This window comes from Leptodactylus fuscus, chromosome 4, assembly GCF_031893055.1.
Source record: "Leptodactylus fuscus isolate aLepFus1 chromosome 4, aLepFus1.hap2, whole genome shotgun sequence".
NCBI classification, from domain to species: Eukaryota; Metazoa; Chordata; class Amphibia; order Anura; family Leptodactylidae; genus Leptodactylus; species Leptodactylus fuscus.
Genome location: NC_134268.1, coordinates 61987162 through 62008216, shown reverse-complemented (window position 1 = coordinate 62008216; position 21055 = coordinate 61987162). Strand labels below are relative to the sequence as shown.

The 21055-nt window shown below is 44.1% G+C and overlaps 1 protein-coding gene across 1 annotated transcript in view; it reads left to right on the top strand.

Moving 5' to 3' along the window:
- The window catches only part of SPIDR (scaffold protein involved in DNA repair), a 304656-nt gene that overhangs the window by 162917 nt on the left and 120684 nt on the right, over positions 1–21055 (top strand). Inside the window, exons 9-10 of the mRNA XM_075270511.1 lie at positions 582–786; positions 2437–2696. Coding sequence (XP_075126612.1) covers positions 582–786; positions 2437–2696 — 465 coding nt within the window. The remainder of the gene's footprint in view (positions 1–581; positions 787–2436; positions 2697–21055) is intronic.

Below are 21055 nucleotides of genomic sequence, written 5' to 3'. Positions count from 1 at the left end.
CTGTGTGCAGGGGCCACTGTGGGACAGTATATCGTGTGGAGGGAACGCTATGAGACATTGTACTGTCTGGAGGCCACTTTGGGACATTATAATGTGTGTAAATGTTCAAGGGTGCTACTGTAGTGTAGGACTCATGGTAACCCCAGTTCCTTTGCCCAGTGCACGGGATGTCTGTTGGCTCAGCAGCATGTATATAATCCAAGAACATGAAGTAATCTTACACATGGAGTAAAAAAAAATTTTTCATTGATAATCCATTAAACATCATTAACTGAGCAATACAGCTGCAATAATCTTCACTTACGCATTTTGGACCTGTTTGATCCTTGATCCTTGATCACAGTATTAAGTGTGATAAAATGTTCATTTTATGATGTTTTAATGGATTATCAATAAAGAAGAAATTTTATTACAAGTTTTATTATGACTGTCTGTGACTGTGCAAAAAGGGTTTAAAAATTGTCCTTACACGTGAGCGATCTGCTGATGGCCTTCCATCCTCTATGTTGAAATACTTAAATCTAGATTTTTTTTTTTTTTTTTTAAAAAAAAGATTAACCTGTGTTTTTTTACCTTTTTAGGCAAAAACTTAATCCTCTGAACCAGAATACATCAGTCATTATAAACACACATTTCAGTCAAAGGATTACGACAAACCCTATGGAGGGCACAGAAAATAAAGCACAATGTTCTAGTATGGTGGCCATGAAAAAACTACTGATACCATTATCTTTAACTTTAAGAGTGGACCTTGGCAATCTTGGTGCCTATTCAGATAAGCAGCAGGTGAGTTACATTTTTGTGTTCCTTAAAACGATTTTTAAATTGATGGATTGTAATATATGTTGCAAGAAATGAAGGAACGAGTAATGAAATGGGTTTCCAGGACTTTAGAATTGGTCCTCAGTATCAGACCATGCCCTTGCTGATGACAACCATTTGTAATGTGCTTTTCTCACATAAGGGACTCAAATGCAGGGAGTGATGCGGAATAGGGGAGTTAGTGGTACAGGTGGTCATCCCCAACACCCACCTGGACGAAGCCCGTGCTCACAAGGGGAGAACATACAAACTCCATTTAGATGTCACCCTTGGTCAAATTCAAACCCAGGACCCTAGCGCTGCCAGGCAACAATGCTAACCACTGAGCGACTGGGTCCCTGCTCATCGTCTGTTTGAAGCAGCAGTCCTTGGCCTGCAGCTATTGCTTATTTCTTGAAGGAACAAAGAATCTGGCATGAAAAAGCTCATCATGCTCAATCCTGATAGTAGTTGGGAGGTCCCCATAGCATAACATTGTCTTCTGATCCTATCAAAAACTGTGGTTTTGGGCAACTTTTACTCTTAAATGGGTTTTTCGGAGCTTTATCAATTGATGACCTTCACAAGTTATATATAACATCACGCTCATCGTCATTTGGCCTGTTTAAGTCTCAATCCCACTGAAGTGAATGGGGCTAGTTGTAATATCTAACAAAGCTGCGTTACAATGAATGGTTCTGTGCTTAGTTTTCTGTGAACAGGCTGCAGCGCCTACCTGAATACTGTGTTCTCTAGAAACAGCTGAATGGCCTAGATCCTGACTGTCGGACCTCTGCCAAACCTCAATTGGTGGCCTAGCCTAAGGCTACATCATCAATTCATAAAACTGGCAAGATAATCCTCACTCACTGTGAGTGTACTTTTCTGCATTCAGGTTTTCTGGTGCAGTTTCGGTGGATTATGAAGAGAGAGAACCCAAGAAGGACAAATTTATATTTTTTTTTAGATCCAGTCTTGGTTTTGGTTTTAAAATCTTATCACAAAAGCCTGAATGTGTAAACACACTCTAAAACTTCATGGGGAGGAGATGGCCACTTCAATTCTATGGGCTAGTCTACACGGGGACATGGAGGAGGATTTTGACAGCGGAATCCACGTCATAATCCTCCTCCATACAATGTTAGTCTATGTAGACTGCTAGCAGAGAATAAGAAGCGACCTGACCTTTCTTCAGGCGTTTTCCGCTTGAAGAAAGCAATAGAAGTGAATGGGAAGCATTTTTTACCACGTCACGTTTTTTTTTACAAAAAAACATGTGGAAAAAAAAGGCGACACGGCCCGTTCTCTTAAAGGATGGGAAAACTGCCTGGAAGCGGTTGTTACAAAAAAACGCTCCACAAAAAGCATGCCAAGGTCAAAAAAATGCTTCCTAATTAGGAAGCGTTTTTTTATTCCGGTGCCAAAATACGTCACACGTTATTTACGTGTGAGCTACTTATTCGCTGTATTGTTATATAGTCCATCATCTCCTATCATACGATATTTCTGTTATCAGTTTAGTGGATGATGAGTTGTCTTTAAACAGTACGTAAAATATGAATTGTTTTTTTCAAGAATTATTTTCTGTCCAGATTGCTGATCCCCTAAATGATGTACTTGGAATTGATTTGCCAGGTCTCAGGTATCCGCAGCCATAGTCAAAATTCTGTCAGTATTCAAGACAAGGAATTCACATCAAGCATCGCTGTAAATGATTCTCTTCTGGATCTAGTGGAAACCCAGGGGGCCGCAGGTTGGAAAGATGCCTACATACATGTGGTTGTTCAGCGTGTATATCATCTTACATCAAAGGATGCGCCATGTTCTCTTCTGCAGACGAAAAGCATTAAAACCAATGCGGATCCTTCTGCAAGCTCACAGAGGCCAGATTGCAGGTCAGTTCAAAAGTAAACAGTATTGTAGGGGAGAATTTACTTTTTTCCCCTCCAGCCTATAAATCTACTTAAGAGTGATGTTATGTCATTGGAACGTTTAACATATTGATTTTAATATAATATTTGTGTCAATTTTAATTCTGAAGATTTTCTCCTTACAGTTAATTTACAGTTTTGGATGAGTTTGTAGGAATCAAAAATCTTATGGCAAAATTTTAAGGCTCTACACTGAACGAATATTACTAAAATCCTAAGGACATTTAGTTTTTTTCTTAAATAAAATGTACAAGACTATGCACAAATGAATATCAGGCACCTTTTACTGTAGTTTGGACAGCTGTAGTTCAAGATGTTTTCACTTTACAGATGTCATCTTATAAATGCAAACACATTACATTAATAGTAGCTGAATCCGCATGATAGGACGAGCCCCTATAGCATATATTGGAGAGCAGATGTTGGGGGGATGAAGGATCGGGCTACATGGCCTCCATCCTTTGTTCTCATGGGAGATAAGCAACCACCAGAAAAGTCTGACACCAGTTATTGCCCTTTCCTTTTTGAGGAGGGCTGTGGGGTCGGTAGCCCAAATCATGGACTCCAACTATTCTCTTTTTCCACAGAACAACTTTGAGTGATTTGTAAATTGCTGACAGCCTTGGTCAGTCAAATTCAGTAAATCTCCTCGAATTCATTAAAAAGCTAGTGAATGAATTCCTATGCAAGTAAATATGGAAGACACTATACATCTAAATTATTATGCAATATTAATAATTGCATTATATAATTAATATGAATTAATCAATTTATTTTGAACCTCAGCTGATATCAAAACTTCTTTTAGATAGTAACTAAAATTGTTACTGAATCCGACTCCACAACCTTGATTGTGACATTACAATGGGCTCTGGCACATTGCAGGCTGGCTATGTGACATCACAGTAAGGCCTTGTGACATTGCACTGGGGTAAAACCCCAATAAAAGCGGAGCATTTATTTGAGACATCGACAGCCACATGTACTTAGGCACACTGATGTATTTCGGGCAAGCACTGCCCTTGTCGTAACACAACATCCCAGTGTGACAATATGGTATTGTGACCACACGTGACACTTTGTCACATCACAACAGGATCTCTGTAATGTAAGAATGGAGCATTGCAACATAATATTGGGGTACTGAATACCCAAAATATATATTGTTCTTTTTTTTAAATATAAATATATATATATATATATATATATATATATATATATATATATATCTGTAAAGTTTATTAGAATTTTCATATAACTTTACAAAAAAGTGCAAACAAGTTCACTGTCCAGTAATATAAAGCAACAATTGACAGTCAATAACAAACAAAAAGACAAAAGACCAGGGCATAACATAGAAGGGAAAAGTCATGGAAGAAGAAGGGGGACGGAAGGTGAACTGTGGGGATCGTCAGACCAAACAAAATGGTATCTCATATATGTATCCCATGGTGACCATATAAACTGCAAAGCCTCTACCATATTAAACCTTTTCCCGCCATGTGAATTCTCTGCGTGGCTAGCCACGACGGGATGCAGTGCACCGGCCTCCTGCTCCTGATTAGGCCTGAATGAATGGAGGAATCAGGAGTGAGTCTCGCGCCGCAGACGCCACTGCTGAGTTGGACACCGGATCCACGGCAAGGAATGTCGCTTCTTTTTCCACTAGCTGAAAAAAAATCGCTAACGGGAAAAAAAAGCAAGCAGCTCCCGTTGAAGTGAATGGGAGCATTTTTTGCAGACTGATTTTGAGGCGGGTACTGCGTCAAAATCCACCTGCAAAAAACTCAGTGTGAACTGACCCTTAAGGTTGCAGTCAGATTTTCTATACTGCGAATATTCTTCATACATGCAACAAAGTCCTATGGAGGAGAGAACTCTTCCAATACCATAAGGGTCTTGGTCGCTGTGCAGAGGTAGAGAAACTATTTAGCAGATTTATTATTATTAAGTTATTCTGAATAGAGTACACACACACACATATATGTACACAAAGTGAAATGCGCATACTATTTCAAAAGACAATGGGGGGGAGTAGTAAGTGCACAATGGTGGGGCTTTCACCCAAGGAATAGATGTTAAAATCACTGCTGTAGATTTGCACTTGGGTACAAGGGTGCCAAGGGGATATGTTTCCACTGACACAGAGGTATTTTAGACTGGTTTTGATAAATATACATAATAATATACCAATATACTTTCTTAAACCTCACTGTGACCCCAGTCATTGTCACCTCTGGAGCTCTGTGACATCACAATATCACATTATACTGGTTCCTTGTGACATCACAGTGGGCCACGATCAGTCGGATTGGACAGGTTTTTTCTAATTTATATATGCACATTAAATCTGTAGAAAATGACTTTTCATATAAGCACAGAAAGCGGCCTTTTGCTGTTATTGCTTACATGTGGTCACTTGTGGGGTCTTTTAATTTCCCATCCTTTTATGAACATAAATATGAACACAGTCTTGTGGAATATGTACAGATATAACAGTATCAATAAATCTTTATATTTTGGTGACAAAGCTGGCCTTGAGAAATTAAGAAAGAGCAATATAGGCAAATGTATGCCGATTGGCGTGTTTTCTTCTGTATTGTTCATTGTGATTGCTTCTGCGGTGTATTACCTGTACACGGAAACAGGCTGCATCCTTTTCAATAAAGGATATATAACAGGTAGACTTGGGTTCATGTAAATGTCTGTAACATAATAGAGTGTACCTTCCAGCTGGATATTATTTCCTGCTCTTCTGCTTGTCTTGCCAAGATTTGTAGAGGAATATAGCTAACAATGCTGCTCTTTAATGGATTGTATGCTAACAGTGCCTGGCGTGCTTAGCTCTGAAGCTTCTCTGATCAAGTGGTAGAATCACTAGGTCTACGCAAACTCTGGAGTCTTCATTATCTTCTATATTTGATAAGAATTGTGAACATTTAATTCTCATGTTTGATAATGAGATGCCAAGGATTTCTAAAGCAGCCCTGCCAATATGTACGTCTCTGTAAACCCTGAGTCTCTGTATACTGTTATACCTGACTGATTCCATGCAGTCACCAACCCAGCTAAGGGTTAGGAAAGGCCTTTTCCCACCGCACCCACATGTGCCCTGCTACCACTGAAAAGACAGACCATTCAACAAAACCGACAACCCTTATACAAGTGGCTGATTCTTCTACTTGTACATGTCACTTTTGACACATATAATACTTTGGCACAACACCCAACTCTGAGGTTTCCGTTCTTAGCTTCTTTTTCTGCTGTGCAGGTTGGTTTTCTACTTCTTAATGTTTTGCCACCTGTCAACCCTGTGCTTACCTCATGGAAACCAGATTTCTTATGTGACTGTAGTGACCTGTCAAGTCTATAAAGACTGTTATCTCTTAGAGGATAACAGGTCGCCAATGTTATCCCTTAGGATAGGTCATCATTCCAACATCTGGGACCCCTGTAGATTTGTTCTATGAACCAGCAGCGGCTGCTCCATCAAGTGAATGGACATGTTTCATGCGTAAAATCAAAGACTGCTCCAAAAACCGCTTCAGGCTAAGGCCCCATGTGGCATCCCGCAGCAAAAAACCCCCACTTTGCATAGAAAACCTCTGCAAACTTCTTCTGCGGTATACGAAACCGCCAGCATTTCCGTGGACATAATTGACATACTGCCATTTCCCAAACCGCTGTGTGTCCATACTGCTTATTATAATGAAAAATCAAAAGGAAAAACCGCTACATCTGACTGCATGTATATATGCAATGACTGCAACGGACAACCCCAGACTGTAAGGGCCAACAACAGACAAAATAGAAAAAATTATCGTCCGGCAATCAAATACTTAAAATGTAACTTTTACTTCATTGATATAAAAAACATAAACATGTTTCAGGAGCAAGAAAAAAAGAGGAACAGCTTACGCGTTTCAGGACATGGTGTTGAGTCCCTTAGTCATAGCATCAAGCACTGCTTATTATACTACAAAGTGGGTATGGGATTTTCTAGAATCCCATCCACTTTGTTGTGACTGTAAAACGCTGCATTTTTTCTGCAGCATTTACACCATGGCCTCAAAATATTTTAGTTTTTTTTTTTTTACTTTTAACTGCACTGTATGAATCTGTCCTTAAAGAATTATTAAAATCTCTGCAAATTACTGCCAAAATGAGAACTGCTCCTTGTCCCAACTGCTAGGGTTGTACTCATGGGAACAGCCAAGCAGTACTGCTGTATGCTGTTCCCATAATTCCGATAAATGGGAGATACAGAAACAGTGTAGCATAACTGAACTACGCTTTTTCCACAGCTTCATATCTGCAAGTTATGGGAACATTGTAGTGGTCAGGAGTTGGGAGAAGTTATTCCCATCCTGGCAGTGATTTGCCGATATACTAATAATGGTTTAAGGTGTTTGTGTTGCCATGTAGATGTCTTGTAGTATTTGATTTTACTTACAATTTGCCTAGAAGGCAACTTGGTCTGATTTTCCGTACACTGGATACAACTTGTAATTCAGCCCAAAGATAAAACTGTCCTTATATGAAACTGGTGAGTGAATGATTAAAACACAACGGCTCAATCTCCATATTCATCAGTTGTCTTGAGATGAGCTATGTAATAAGCTATATCCATTTCCCATTGTGAGTATAGGTCATTATGTTACCTTCTTACCTAAAGAATTTAGGATTTTTTAAATATAAATATTGACCTGTAAAATTAAAACACTGAATAAAATTGTGTTTAACATTACACAAAACTTTATTTAAAAAAAAAATAGGTCATATTGTGATGAGACATTCCTTTGGAAAGAGTTGAACTTTTGTTTTATTTCAGTGTGAGAAAGTTTTCTGACCACATTATCTTCCCACCAGACGATGTCGAAGACTCTTCGCTTGAACGTTTGTTACCTAGAAAAATCTAAGCGGGGAGACCCCTTGCTTCCTCCTGCCCATATTTAGATATGTGATAAGCCAATGTATATATTATAAGTATTCATTCTCCTTCTCATCTGCTGTTACACCTTTCATTCCATAAATAGTTGAGCTCGGACTGCGCTGCTATTCCCCTAATAAATCCTCCTGTGATTTTCCTCTTCTTATATGATTGGAGCAGAATAGTGTTATGTCTCTCTTATAATAAAACGTGGACTATAATTATTATTATTATTACTGGCCTACTCTATTCTCATCTGTAGATTTCTCATTCTGGATCCAAAGTGCATTTTTCTGTGTTCTGATTTTTCCCTTGTTTTTCTTAGATCTCATTTACTCTGAAGTTTTGTGGAAGAATGGATTCTTTCCATTAGCTTATTTGCTGTAATTTACTGACTTAATATCTTTTGCATGCTGTGATGAGTCTAGAGATGAGCGAGTACTATTCGAAACGGCCGTTTCAAATAGCACACACCCATAGGAATGAATGGAAGCAGCCGGCACGCAGACTTTGCTGGCCGCCGGCCGCAAACACCCTGCGTGCCGGCTGCATCCATTCATTCCTATGGGTGCGTGGTATTTGATACAAGAGTTTCGAATAGTACTCGCTCATCTTGATGGAACTAACATTCCCATACACTCTTTTTGTTACAATTATTTACTTTTACACTGTGATACGTTTTTTCCGTTACTCGTGACATTGTAGATCCTACGCTGGGTGTGACACGTGTTTGAGGCGTGGAATACATACGGTACTAGTGCAGTACATTTATTACATTTTTACCAGTGACGTAGAACGTTTGCCTATCTGTTTGAGTTCGATTACCTTGAACATTGGCCTCGCTTCCGGCTCTCTGTACTTTGGCTTTCTTTGACCTCCTTCTCTGTACTGTTTGCTTTCGTGTGGGCGATGTAGATTGTGTTTGCACTGATAATCGTTCCTCTGAGGTCATTTATGTGTGTATGTATGTGTTCCAGAAGACAAATATTCCACTTGAAAAATGTTTACTTAGTGTGTAGTATGTAAACAGTTAGAAGCAGATTATTTTCATTTGTGGTCCTTTTTTTTAAAGCTTGATCTAAATTGTGACCAACATATTTCAATGTTCCATGTGTATTCCAGTACATTTATGTCAATACACACTTCCTGCTGAAACCATAAGGAACATGTTAGTAAAAATGGATTTCTGGAGATTTGAGCAAGAACTCTGTAGGCTTTGTGCATCAAAGTGTGTAATAAAATTGTAATAATTGATAAATATCCAGCCTTTCTTATAAGGAAGTTATGTCCCAGGCTGCCATCTGTGTTGATTTCTATTAGTCACATGGGAGGAGACGGTAGCTACTTTCTTACTCGCTGATTCTATAGAAGGAAACATGTCATCTATAACAATTGGAGGCATGAGGTGCACGATGGACTACGTAGATTTCTGTGGATTCTATTTCAAGGATACATAATATGGCCTATTTCTTGTTCATAGACATGGAATGACCTGGAGAGGTAAACCTCAGGAAGGATGTGCTCCTGGAATCTATTAGGTTAAACTGGATTTAGGGAACTCTCAACTTCCTCTATAGTTGAGAATGTTCACCTCATCTAGTTTTTGCGATTGCTGACTTATAAGGATAGGCGCGTTCTACTGGTAAACGACAATTCGGATGAACCAAAGTCGTATACAATACCATGTGCTGAGGGAACAACCAGGAGTTTCAAGATTGCCAGGAATCGCACTCCTCAATGAAATGAGTCTGATACCATAAGCTTAACACAACTTTAATAGACAAATAAAAAATTACATGTTTCGGGGTTTCAAATGTCAAGGATACCGCAACCTTTCGTTAGATCAATATCAATGGCATCTGATGGAAATGACTCCAGTAACATCAATGTCACAAACTTCTAATCCCGTCATACTCCGGCAGCCATCTTTCATTCTTGGATATTCTTCAGCTCCAATTGGTTCTCAAATGTCAAAACCTGCTGCTATTTCTTGTTCAGGAGAGGTTTGTATAAGTAGTGATTTGATTCCTCTTAATTTATGGAGAGAAATGTCTTCTAGCCACTTACTCCCTCTCATAGCACTAAATAAGCTTGTTTGGCGCCAAGTATGTATGTTTTGAGGGAAATTTGGGGAGATCGATAACTGTCATCTTGATCTCCTAAAATCTAAGATGTCTATATGTTTCTCAAATGTTGTCTCCACAGATTGGTAGATCTTCCCAAAGTGCTTGATTTGACTTTTAGACAAGATTCTATTGCTTGTCTATATAGACAGCTTACTTTGCAATTCTTGAGTCCTTCACTAATATTGTGGCATTCGATGCTGATAAGAATCTGCATAGGTGCCTGACATTAATATAGTGAGCACTTACCACTTCCTTTGCTATGTTGCTTATCATAATGAAGACAGGGCTCTCAAGGCATTTATTGCGATACCTTGTATATTGTGCTTTTCATTTCTATAGTTTTTTTTAATTGAGAAAAAGGAACTTGGTAATAGATTTCAAATAAAGGAAACATTATATCAAGATCATATATAAGGGCAGGTGATAATAGCAAATACTAGAGATGAGCGAACACTAAAATGTTCGAGGTTCGAAATTCGATTCGAACAGCCGCTCAATGTTCGTGTGTTCGAACGGGTTTCGAACCCCATTATAGTCTATGGGGAACAGATACTCGTTAAGGGGGAAACCCAAATCTGTGTCTGGAGGGTCACCAAGTCCACTATGACACCACAGGAAATGATGCCAACACCTCTGGAATGACACTGGGACAGCAGGGGAAGCATGTCTGGGGGCATCTAACACACCAAAGACCCTCTATTACCCCAACATCACAGCCTAACAACTACACACTTTACACACTCAATACCACCTCTCTGACAGTAGGAAAACACCTTGAAACATGTGTATTTGGCACTTGCAGTGAGGAGAGCTTGTCACCAGCAGTGAATTTGGCCCTTGTAGTAAGTTGAGGTTGGCACCAACATTTGTTTTGAAAATCAGGGTGGATTGAGCCTCTAACCAGCAGAGTTTGGGCAAATTCATGGTGGAGGGAGCCTCTAAAAACCCCAGTTTGGACCACTTCATGGTGGAGGGAGCCTCTAAAAACCCCAGTTTGGGCAAATTCATGGTGGAGGGAGCCTCTAAAAACCCCCAGTTTGGACCAATTCATGGTGGAGGGAGCCTCTAAAAACCCCAGTTTGGACCAATTCATGGTGGAGGGAGCCTCTAACCAGCCCAGTTTGGGCAAATTCATGGTGGAGGGAGCCTCTAACCAGCCCAGTTTGGGCAAATTCATGGTGGAGGGAGCCTCTAAACAGCCCAGTTTGGGCAAATTCATGGTGGAGGGAGCCTCTAAACAGCCCAGTTTGGGCAAATTCATGGTGGAGGGAGCCTCTAAAAACCCCAGTTTGGACCAATTCATGGTGGAGGGATCCTCTAAAAACCCCAGTTTGGACCAATTCATGGTGGAGGGAGCCTCTAAAAACCCCAGTTTGGACCAATTCATGATGGAGGGAGCCTCTAAACAGCCCAGTTTGGGCAAATTCATGGTGGAGGGAGCCTCTAAAACCCCCCAGTTTGGACCAATTCATGGTGGAGGGAGCCTCTAAAAACCCCAGTTTGGACCAATTCATGGTGGAGGGAGCCTCTAAACAGCTCAGTTTGGGCAAATTCATGGTGGAGGGAGCCTCTAAACAGCCCAGTTTGGGCAAATTCATGGTGGAGGGAGCCTCTAAAAACCCCAGTTTGGACCAATTCATGGTGGAGGGAGCCTCTAAAAACCCCAGTTTGGACCAATTCATGGTGGAGGGAGCCTCTAAACAGCCCAGTTTGGACCAATTCATGGTGGAGGGAGCCTCTAAAAACCCCCAGTTTGGACCAATTCATGGTGGAGGGAGCCTCTAAAAACCCCAGTTTGGACCAATTCATGGTGGAGGGAGCCTCTAAAAACCCCAGTTTGGACCAATTCATGGTGGAGGGAGCCTCTAACCAGCCCAGTTTGGGCAAATTCATGGTGGAGGGAGCCTCTAACCAGCCCAGTTTGGGCAAATTCATGGTGGAGGGAGCCTCTAAACAGCCCAGTTTGGGCAAATTCATGGTGGAGGGAGCCTCTAAACAGCCCAGTTTGGGCAAATTCATGGTGGAGGGAGCCTCTAAAAACCCCAGTTTGGACCAATTCATGGTGGAGGGATCCTCTAAAAACCCCAGTTTGGACCAATTCATGGTGGAGGGAGCCTCTAAAAACCCCAGTTTGGACCAATTCATGATGGAGGGAGCCTCTAAACAGCCCAGTTTGGGCAAATTCATGGTGGAGGGAGCCTCTAAAACCCCCCAGTTTGGACCAATTCATGGTGGAGGGAGCCTCTAAAACCCCCAGTTTGGACCAATTCATGGTGGAGGGAGCCTCTAAACAGCTCAGTTTGGGCAAATTCATGGTGGAGGGAGCCTCTAAACAGCCCAGTTTGGGCAAATTCATGGTGGAGGGAGCCTCTAAAAACCCCAGTTTGGACCAATTCATGGTGGAGGGAGCCTCTAAAAACCCCAGTTTGGACCAATTCATGGTGGAGGGAGCCTCTAAACAGCCCAGTTTGGACCAATTCATGGTGGAGGGAGCCTCTAAAAACCCCCAGTTTGGACCAATTCATGGTGGAGGGAGCCTCTAAAAACCCCAGTTTGGACCAATTCATGGTGGAGGGAGCCTCTAAACAGCTCAGTTTGGGCAAATTCATGGTGGAGGGAGCCTCTAAACAGCCCAGTTTGGGCAAATTCATGGTGGAGGGAGCCTCTAAAAACCCCAGTTTGGACCAATTCATGGTGGAGGGAGCCTCTAAACAGCCCAGTTTGGGCAAATTCATGGTGGAGGGAGCCTCTAAAAACCCCCAGTTTGGACCAATTCATGGTGGAGGGAGCCTCTAAAAACCCCAGTTTGGACCAATTCATGGTGGAGGGAGCCTCTAAACAGCCCAGTTTGGGCAAATTCATGGTGGAGGGAGCCTCTAAACAGCCCAGTTTGGGCAAATTCATGGTGGAGGGAGCCTCTAAAAACCCCAGTTTGGACCAATTCATGATGGAGGGAGCCTCTAAAAACCCCAGTTTGGACCAATTCATGGTGGAGGGAGCCTCTAAAACCCCCAGTTTGGACCAATTCATGGTGGAGGGAGCCTCTAAACAGCCCAGTTTGGGCAAATTCATGGTGGAGGGAGCCTCTAAACAGCCCAGTTTGGACCAATTCATGGTGGAGGGAGCCTCTAAACAGCCCAGTTAGGGCAAATTCATGGTGGAGGGAGCCTCTAACCAGCCCAGTTTGGACCAATTCATGGTGGAGGGAGCCTCTAAAAACCCCAGTTTGGACCAATTCATGATGGAGGGAGCCTCTAACCAGCCCAGTTTGGACCAATTCATGGTGGAGGGAGCCTCTAAAAACCCCAGTTTGGACCAATTCATGGTGGAGGGAGCCTCTAAACAGGCCAGTTTGGGCAAATTCATGGTGGAGGGAGCCTCTAAACAGCCCAGTTTGGGCAAATTCATGGTGGAGGGAGCCTCTAACCAGCCCAGTTTGGACCAATTCATGGTGGAGGGAGCCTCTAAAAACCCCAGTTTGGACCAATTCATGGTGGAGGGAGCCTCTAAACAGCCCAGTTTGGACCAATTCATGGTGGAGGGAGCCTCTAAAAACCCCAGTTTGGACCAATTCATGGTGGAGGGAGCCGCTAAACAGCCCAGTGTGGACCAATTCATGGTGGAGGGAGCCTCTAACCAGCAGAGTTGGTGGAAATCAGGGTGGAGGGAGCCTCTAACCAGCAGAGTTGTGGGAAAGCAGGGTGGAGGGAGCCTCTAACCAGCAGAGTTGGTGGAAATCAGGGTGGAGGGAGCCTCTAACCAGCAGAGTTGTGGGAAAGCAGGGTGGAGGGAGCCTCTAACCAGCAGAGTTGGTGGAAATCAGGGTGGAGGGAGCCTCTAACCAGCAGAGTTGGGGGAAATCAGGGTGGAGGGAGCCTAGTATTAGCAGAATTGTGCAACGCTTATGGTGGATGAGTATGAGGATGCAGAGGAATTGGAGAGGTTGAGTACGGACATGGAGTTTCATTTTGGGGTGCTTTACACAGGTGGGCACAAAAATGAAGGCTCTATCCAGTGGTGGTTCATTTTTATCAAAGTGAGCCGGTCGGCACTCTCAGCTGACAGACGGGTGCGCTTGTCAGTGATGATGCCACCGGCTGCACTGAACACCCTCTCAGATAGGACGCTGGCGGCAGGACAGGACAGCACCTCCAAGGCATATAGGGCAAGTTCAAGCCACAGGTCCAACTTCGACACCCAATACGTGTAGGGCGCAGAGGGGTCGGAGAGGACAGGGCTGTGGTCGGAAAGGTATTCCCGCAACATGCGCCTATACTTCTCACGCCTGGTGACACTAGGACCCTCCGTGGCGGCACTTTGGCGAGGGGGTGCCATCAAGGTGTCCCAGACCTTAGACAGTGTGCCCCTCGTTTGTGTGGACCGGTGAGAACTTGGTTGCCTACTGGAGGAACTGCCCTCCCTGCCGCCAACGTCACATGCTGGAAACATCTCCATCATATTCTGCACCAATTGCCTGTGGCAAGCATTGATGCGATTGGCCCTCCCCTCTACCGGAATAAAAGACGAGATGTTGTTTTTATACCGGGGGTCAAGGATAGCAAAGATCCAGTACTGGTTGTCCTCCATGATTTTGACAATACGCTTGTCGGTTGTAAAGCACCCCAACATGAACTCAGCCATGTCTGCCACAGTGTTAGTTGGCATGACTCCTCTGGCCCCACCGGAAAGTTCAATCTCCATTTCCTCCTCATCCTCCATGTCTACCCATCCGCGCTGCAACAATGGGACGATTCGAAATTGCCCGGAAGCCTCCTGTATCACCATCACATCATCGGACAACTCTTCTTCCTCCTCCTCCTCCATTAAACGCAGTGAAGCGGACAGATGTGTGGACCTACTCTCCAGCTGTGACGCATCGGATGCTATCCCTAACTCCTCTGTGTGATCTGAGTTATCCCTGATGTCAATCAGGGATTCTCTCAGAACACACAAGAGCGGGATTGTAAGGCTCACCATCGCATCCTCAGAGCTCACCCTCCTTGTGGACTCCTCAAAGACCCGTAGGATGTCACAAAGGTCTCTCATCCATGGCCACTCATGGATGTGAAACTGAGGCAGCTGACTTTGTGGCACCCTAGGGTTTTGTAGCTGGTATTCCATCAAAGGTCTCTGCTGCTCAACCACTCTATTCAACATCTGAAACGTTGAGTTCCAGCGTGTGGGGACGTCGCACAAAAGCCGGTGTTGTGGCACATGCAGGCGTTGCTGGAGAGATTTTAAGCTAGCAGCGGCTACTGTCGACTTGCGAAAGTGGGCGCACATGCGCCGCACTTTCACCAGTAGCTCTGGAACATTGGGGTAGCTCTTTAGGAAACGTTGCACCACTAGGTTGAAGACGTGGGCCAGGCATGGAACATGTTGGAGTCCAGCAAGCTCCAGAGCTGCTACCAGGTTCCGGCCGTTATCACAAACGACCATGCCTGGGCCCAGGTGCAGCGGCTCAAACCATATTGCCGTCTCATCGAGGAGGGCATCCCTCACCTCGGAGGCAGTGTGCTGTCTGTCCCCCAAGCTGATCAGCTTCAGCACAGCCTACTGACGTCTACCAACGCCAGTGCTGCAACGTTTCCAACTCGTAGCTGGGGTCAATCTAACAGCGGAGGAGGAGGCGGTGGCGGAGGAGGAGGCAGTAGAGGAGGAGGAGGAGGGGAGTGTTCTTCTCGTGTCCCTGCCAGGAATGTTAGGCGGGGAGACGAGGTACACCGGGCCAGTTTGGGAAGCAGTCCCAGCCTCAACTACATTCACCCAGTGTGCCGTCAGTGAAATGTAGCGTCCCTGTCCGCATGCACTTGTCCACGCGTCGGTGGTCAAGTGGACCTTTGTGCAAAGCGCGGAACTAAGGGCCCGCCTGATGTTGAGTGACCCGTGCTGGTGCAAGGCGGGGACGGCACACCGGGAGAAGTAGTGACGGCTAGGGACGGCATAGCGAGGTGCCGCAGTTGCCATCAGGTCCAGGAAGGCGGGAGTTTCAACAAGCCGGAACGCCAACATCTCCTGGGCCAGCAGTTTAGCGATGTTGGCGTTCAAGGCTTGCGCGTGTGGGTGGTTAGCAGTGTATTTCTGCCGCCGCTCCAATGTCTGAGAGATGGTGGGTTGTTGTAAAGAAGCGCCTGATGGTGCCTTTGATGGTGCAGGAGAAGGAGATAAGACAGGAACAGGGGAGGATGAGGGAGAAGTCAACAAAGTGGCGGAGGCAGATGAAGTGGTGTCCTGGCTCGTCCTCTGGAGTGCATCGCCAGCACAGTCAGCAGAGGCAGAGGCAGTGGCAGAGGCAGTGGCAGTGGCGTGAACGGCAGGCGGCCTTTGTCCTGCCGTTGCTGCCTGCCACTGATTCCAGTGCTTGGATTCCAAATGACGGCGCATTGAAGTGGTGGACAGGTTGCTCTTCTCAGAGCCCCTAATCAATTTCGAGAGGCAAATTGTGCAGACAACACTATATCTGTCCTCGGCGCATTCCTTGAAAAAACTCCACACCTTCGAGAAACGTGCCCTCGAAGTGGGAGTTTTTCGGGGCTGGGTACGAACTGGAACATCTTGCGAGATTCCGGGTGTGGCCTGGCTTCGCCTAAGCTGCTGACCTCTGCCTCTGCCTCTAGCTACCCTTTTTGGTGCTGCACCTGCCTCAACATCCACACTACTTTCCCCGCTTGACATCCCCCCTGTCCAGGTCGGGTCAGTGTCCTCATCATCCACCACTTCCTCTTCCAACTCCTGTCTCATCTCCTCCTCCCGCACAATGCGCCGGTCAACTGGATGCCCTGACGGCAACTGCGTCACATCATCCTCGATGAGGGTGGGTTGCTGGTCATCCACCACCAAATCGAACGGAGATGGAGGAGACTCTAGTGTTTGAGCATCTGGACACAGATGCTCCTCTGTTAGGTTCGTGGAATCGTGACGTGGAGAGGCAGGTTGAGGGACAATGAAAGGAGCGGAGAACAGCTCTGGGGAGCAGGGACAGTTGGGGTTATTGTTCTGTGAAGCTTGGGAATTTTGGGAGGAAGGAGGACAAGACTGTTGGGTAATAGGAGGAGAGGAGGCAGAGTCTGACTGGCTGCTGGACAATGTGCTGTAAGCGTTCTCTGACAGCCATTGCAAGACCTGTTCCTGGTTCTCGGGCCTACTAAGGTTTGTACCCTGCAGTTTAATTAATGTGGCAAGCAACCCTGGCACTGTGGAGTGGCGCAATGCTTGCTGCCCCACAGGAGTAGGCACGGGACGCCCTGTGGCTTCACTGCTACCTTGCTCCCCAGAACCATTCCCCCGACCTCGCCCACAGCCTCGTCCACGTCCCTTTCCGGGAGCCTTGCGCATTTTGAATTCCCAGTTAGAAATTGGCACTATATACCAGTAGCAAAAATTGTGGGTGCACGTAACCCCAATATATTCTTTGAATTCCCAGTCAGACAATGGCACTATATACCAGTAGCAAGAAACGAGGGTATTTATAACCCCAATATATTCTTTGAATTACCAGTCAGAAACTGGCACTATATGGCAGTAGCAAGAAATGAGGGTATTTATAACCCCAATATATTTTTTGAATTCCCAGTCAGACAATGGCACTATATACCAGTAGCAAGAAATGAGGGTATTTGTAACCCCAATATATTCTTTGAATTCCCAGTCAGACAATGGCACTATATACCAGTAGCAAGAAATGAGGGTATTTGTAACTCCAATATATTCTTTGAATTCCCAGTCAGACAATGGCACTATATACCAGTAGCAAAAATTGTGGGTGCACGTAACCCCAATATATTCTTTGAATTACCAGTCAGAAACTGGCACTATATGGCAGTAGCAAGAAATGAGGGTATTTGTAACCCCAATATATTCTTTGAATTCCCAGTCAGACAATGGCACTATATACCAGTAGCAAGAAATGAGGGTATTTATAACCCCAATATATTCTTTGAATTCCCAGTCAGACAATGGCACTATATACCAGTAGCAAGAAATGAGGGTATTTATAACCCCAATATATTCTTTATTGAGCCCGTCAGTGCCACGTTACACTGACAAGCTTCTCCCTGGAATTGAAGTTATATGTAAGCCCAATATATTCTTTGAATTCCCAGTGAGACAATGGCACTATATGGCAGTAGCAAAAATAGTGGGTGTATATAGCCCCAATTCTATTGCTAGGGGACTTGCAGGGTATTTCTGGGGTGAAGGTGGGGGGGCACACCGTTGGAACGGGTATCGGGGGTATATATCGGGTATACGGGAATACACTGACAGTGTATTCCATTCAGGATCCTGGGAAAGCTGGGTTGCGGCGATTGAGCCCGTCAGTGCCACGTTACACTGACAAGCTTCTCCCTGGAATTTAGCTCTTATAAGAACTGTTGGTTGTCTTCTCCTTCCTATCCTAGCCTGTCCCTGCCTACCCAGAATCTAAGCCCTAGCTAACTGGACGGAAACCTCCGTCCCCGGTGAATTGCAAGCTCAGAATGACGCGAAGCTGGGCGTCGCTGTTCTTTTAAATTATAGGTCACATGTTTTCGGCAGCCAATGGGTTTTGCCTACTTTTTTCAACGTCACCGGTGTCGTAGTTCCTGTCCCACTTACCCTGCGCTGTTATTGGAGCAAAAAAGGCGCCAGGGAAGGTGGGAGGGGAATCGAGTAATGGCGCACTTTACCACGCGGTGTTCGATTCGATTCGAACATGCCGAACAGCCTAATATCCGATCGAACATGAGTTCGATAGAACACTGTTCGCTCATCTCTAGCAAATACACTATTTTTCAGACCTGCTGAGAAAATTGTCATATCCTGCTAATACAAACAGAAGGGAATAAGGTGGGAAGATTGTATTTACCCAGGTGAAAGAGTTGCATGAGGGACGGTGCTAATCTGGAGGGAAGAGAAAGTAAAGAAAATGTATTAGGGTAAGTTCACACCGGGTTTTTTGGTCAGGATTTTGAGGCCGTATCCGCTTCAAAATCCTGACCAAAAAGACGCTCCCATTGAAATCAATGAGAGCCGGTCAGTTCTTTTTTCAGGAGCCGGAACAAACAGCTTCTTTCAAAAAAGAAGCGACATGCTCATTCTTTCAGGCAGATTCGCCTTGCGACATCCGCCTGAAGACACTTCCTCCCGACTAGGTCTATTCATTTGGGCCTAATCTGGAGTGGAGTGCACAACTGAATGCCGGTGCACTGCAATCACGGCTACCCGTATTTTGGACCGGAACCTGAGGCAGCCTCCGCCTCAGGCTACAGTCTAAAAAACTCTGTGTGAACTTTCCCTTAGGTGGCAGCGGAAAAGAAAGTGGGTAGACCTGCAAACAATTGGTTTGGACCAGGTTTAGGGTTTCAGATCTTTTGGTAAGTTGTAAGGATTTAGTTTTGTAAGTGCATATCAAAAGCCATTGGTTCCAGGTGGCAAAGTAGTAACCCATTTTATACCATGGGTTGTCCAGCTTTTTTGTCATATAAGCAGTTTGAGACCAAAGCAATAAACTCTTTCATGGAGGGGACAGTAGCTGAATTTCAGTTTCTGGCTGTCATAAGGCAGGCTGCATGTAGGACATGGCACATGACTATTCTGTGCTGGAGAGGAAACGTGTTCCCAATATTAGCAAGCAGTACATCAGTAAAAAAGTTATCTGAAAACTTGGTGACCATTTAAGTAAATGCCATAGGTCAATGGTGCGCTTCAGAAGTTTAACAAATACAAAAAGTAAAAAGTCAGTTAACGGGAACAGCGTGACAACATTGGAGGAGCAAAGTCTAGAACATACTGAACAACCTCAGGGGTCAGTTTGCTTACAAAGGGAACATAAACAGAGTCCTCAAAAAGAGTGATGCGTTAAAGTATCTCAAGTGACCTTTGCCATAGTGCTCCTTTCTTGACTAACTTTAGGTGATGTTGAAAGGATCGTTGAGTCCTCCTGGGGAGGATAAACATTACGATCCCAATGTCAAAGAAGATTGGAGCCTTTCAAAGTGATGCTGAAGACATGGGGCCTTTTTTGTCTTGATATAGTTTACTTTCTGTTGCAATTGTGTGCCCTAAAAAAAATAAATTAATAGGATTTCGGAAGCTTGTTGGATTTTCTTGAGACAAGATTGAAAGCATAGTATTGCCAAGATGCCTTAGTATGCTGAAATATTAAGATTTCACTTTACTGAAATTAAGTAGCTTAGATCAATACCTAAAAAACAACCCCATAGAGCCCTCCACCAGCATAACCTCCTCCATCTAACTTTACAGTTGGTATAGTGTTAGCAGTTAGGTGGAGTCTTCTGCCATGAAGCTCCCTGTGCAGTTTTTTGCTGATATTAAAAGGGGTTATTCACTTTTTAAATATGGACTTATAATTAAGTTAGCCCATCAGTTTTAGGTTGGCATGGGTCCAGCTGTCAGGACCCCACAGATCAGCTGTTTCCATACTCTTTGTTGGGCTTCTCAATTAATGGGGGAGTTTTATCAATCCATTTCTATTAGACTTCCATTCCGGTACATGGGCATGCACCTGATTTATTAAGAGGCCGGAGCCTTGTGATAATTCAGACGCACTCGGTGCCAGTTGGGGTCTTTATACCAGTGTTAATAGATTATTTATTTATTATGCTTACTTGTATAGCGTCATCATATTCCGCAGCGCTTTACAGACATTGACAGTCACTGTCCCATATAGGGCTCACAATCTACAGTCCCTATCAGTATGTCTTTGGCGTGTGGGAGAAAACCGGAGTACCCGGAGGAAACCCACGCAAACACGGGGAGAACATACAAACTCCTTGCAGATGTTGTCCTTGGCGGGATTCGAACCCAGGACTCTAGCGCTGCAAGGCCAATGTGGCCAATGTGTTTTTAGTAGTATTGGTTATAGGTAATGTAGTAATGTCCCATACTAGTCTAACGCACACTGCTGCAGCTGTGCAAAGCTGTCATCGAGCAAAGGCAGGATACTTTGAAGAGTCTAAAATAAAAAAAACATATTCTGGTTTGTTAACTCCATATGTATTCCTTCATAAGTTTCATGTCTTTTATAGGAAGATACAATGTAGAAAAAAAAAAAATACAAGAAAAATATGACTTTTGACCGGACCTGTATTTTGATATAAAGTTATTTTTGCAAAGTTGCATCATTGTGGATGCACTTGGACAGTAAAGAATATAGTTGTAAAGGTGTACATACCCTTTAAGTTTGTCAAAACCAGACCTTAACTTCTAGAGTCATCTTCAGAGATCTTTTAAAGAAGACTTGTCAGGATACAGTCCTTATTTTAATG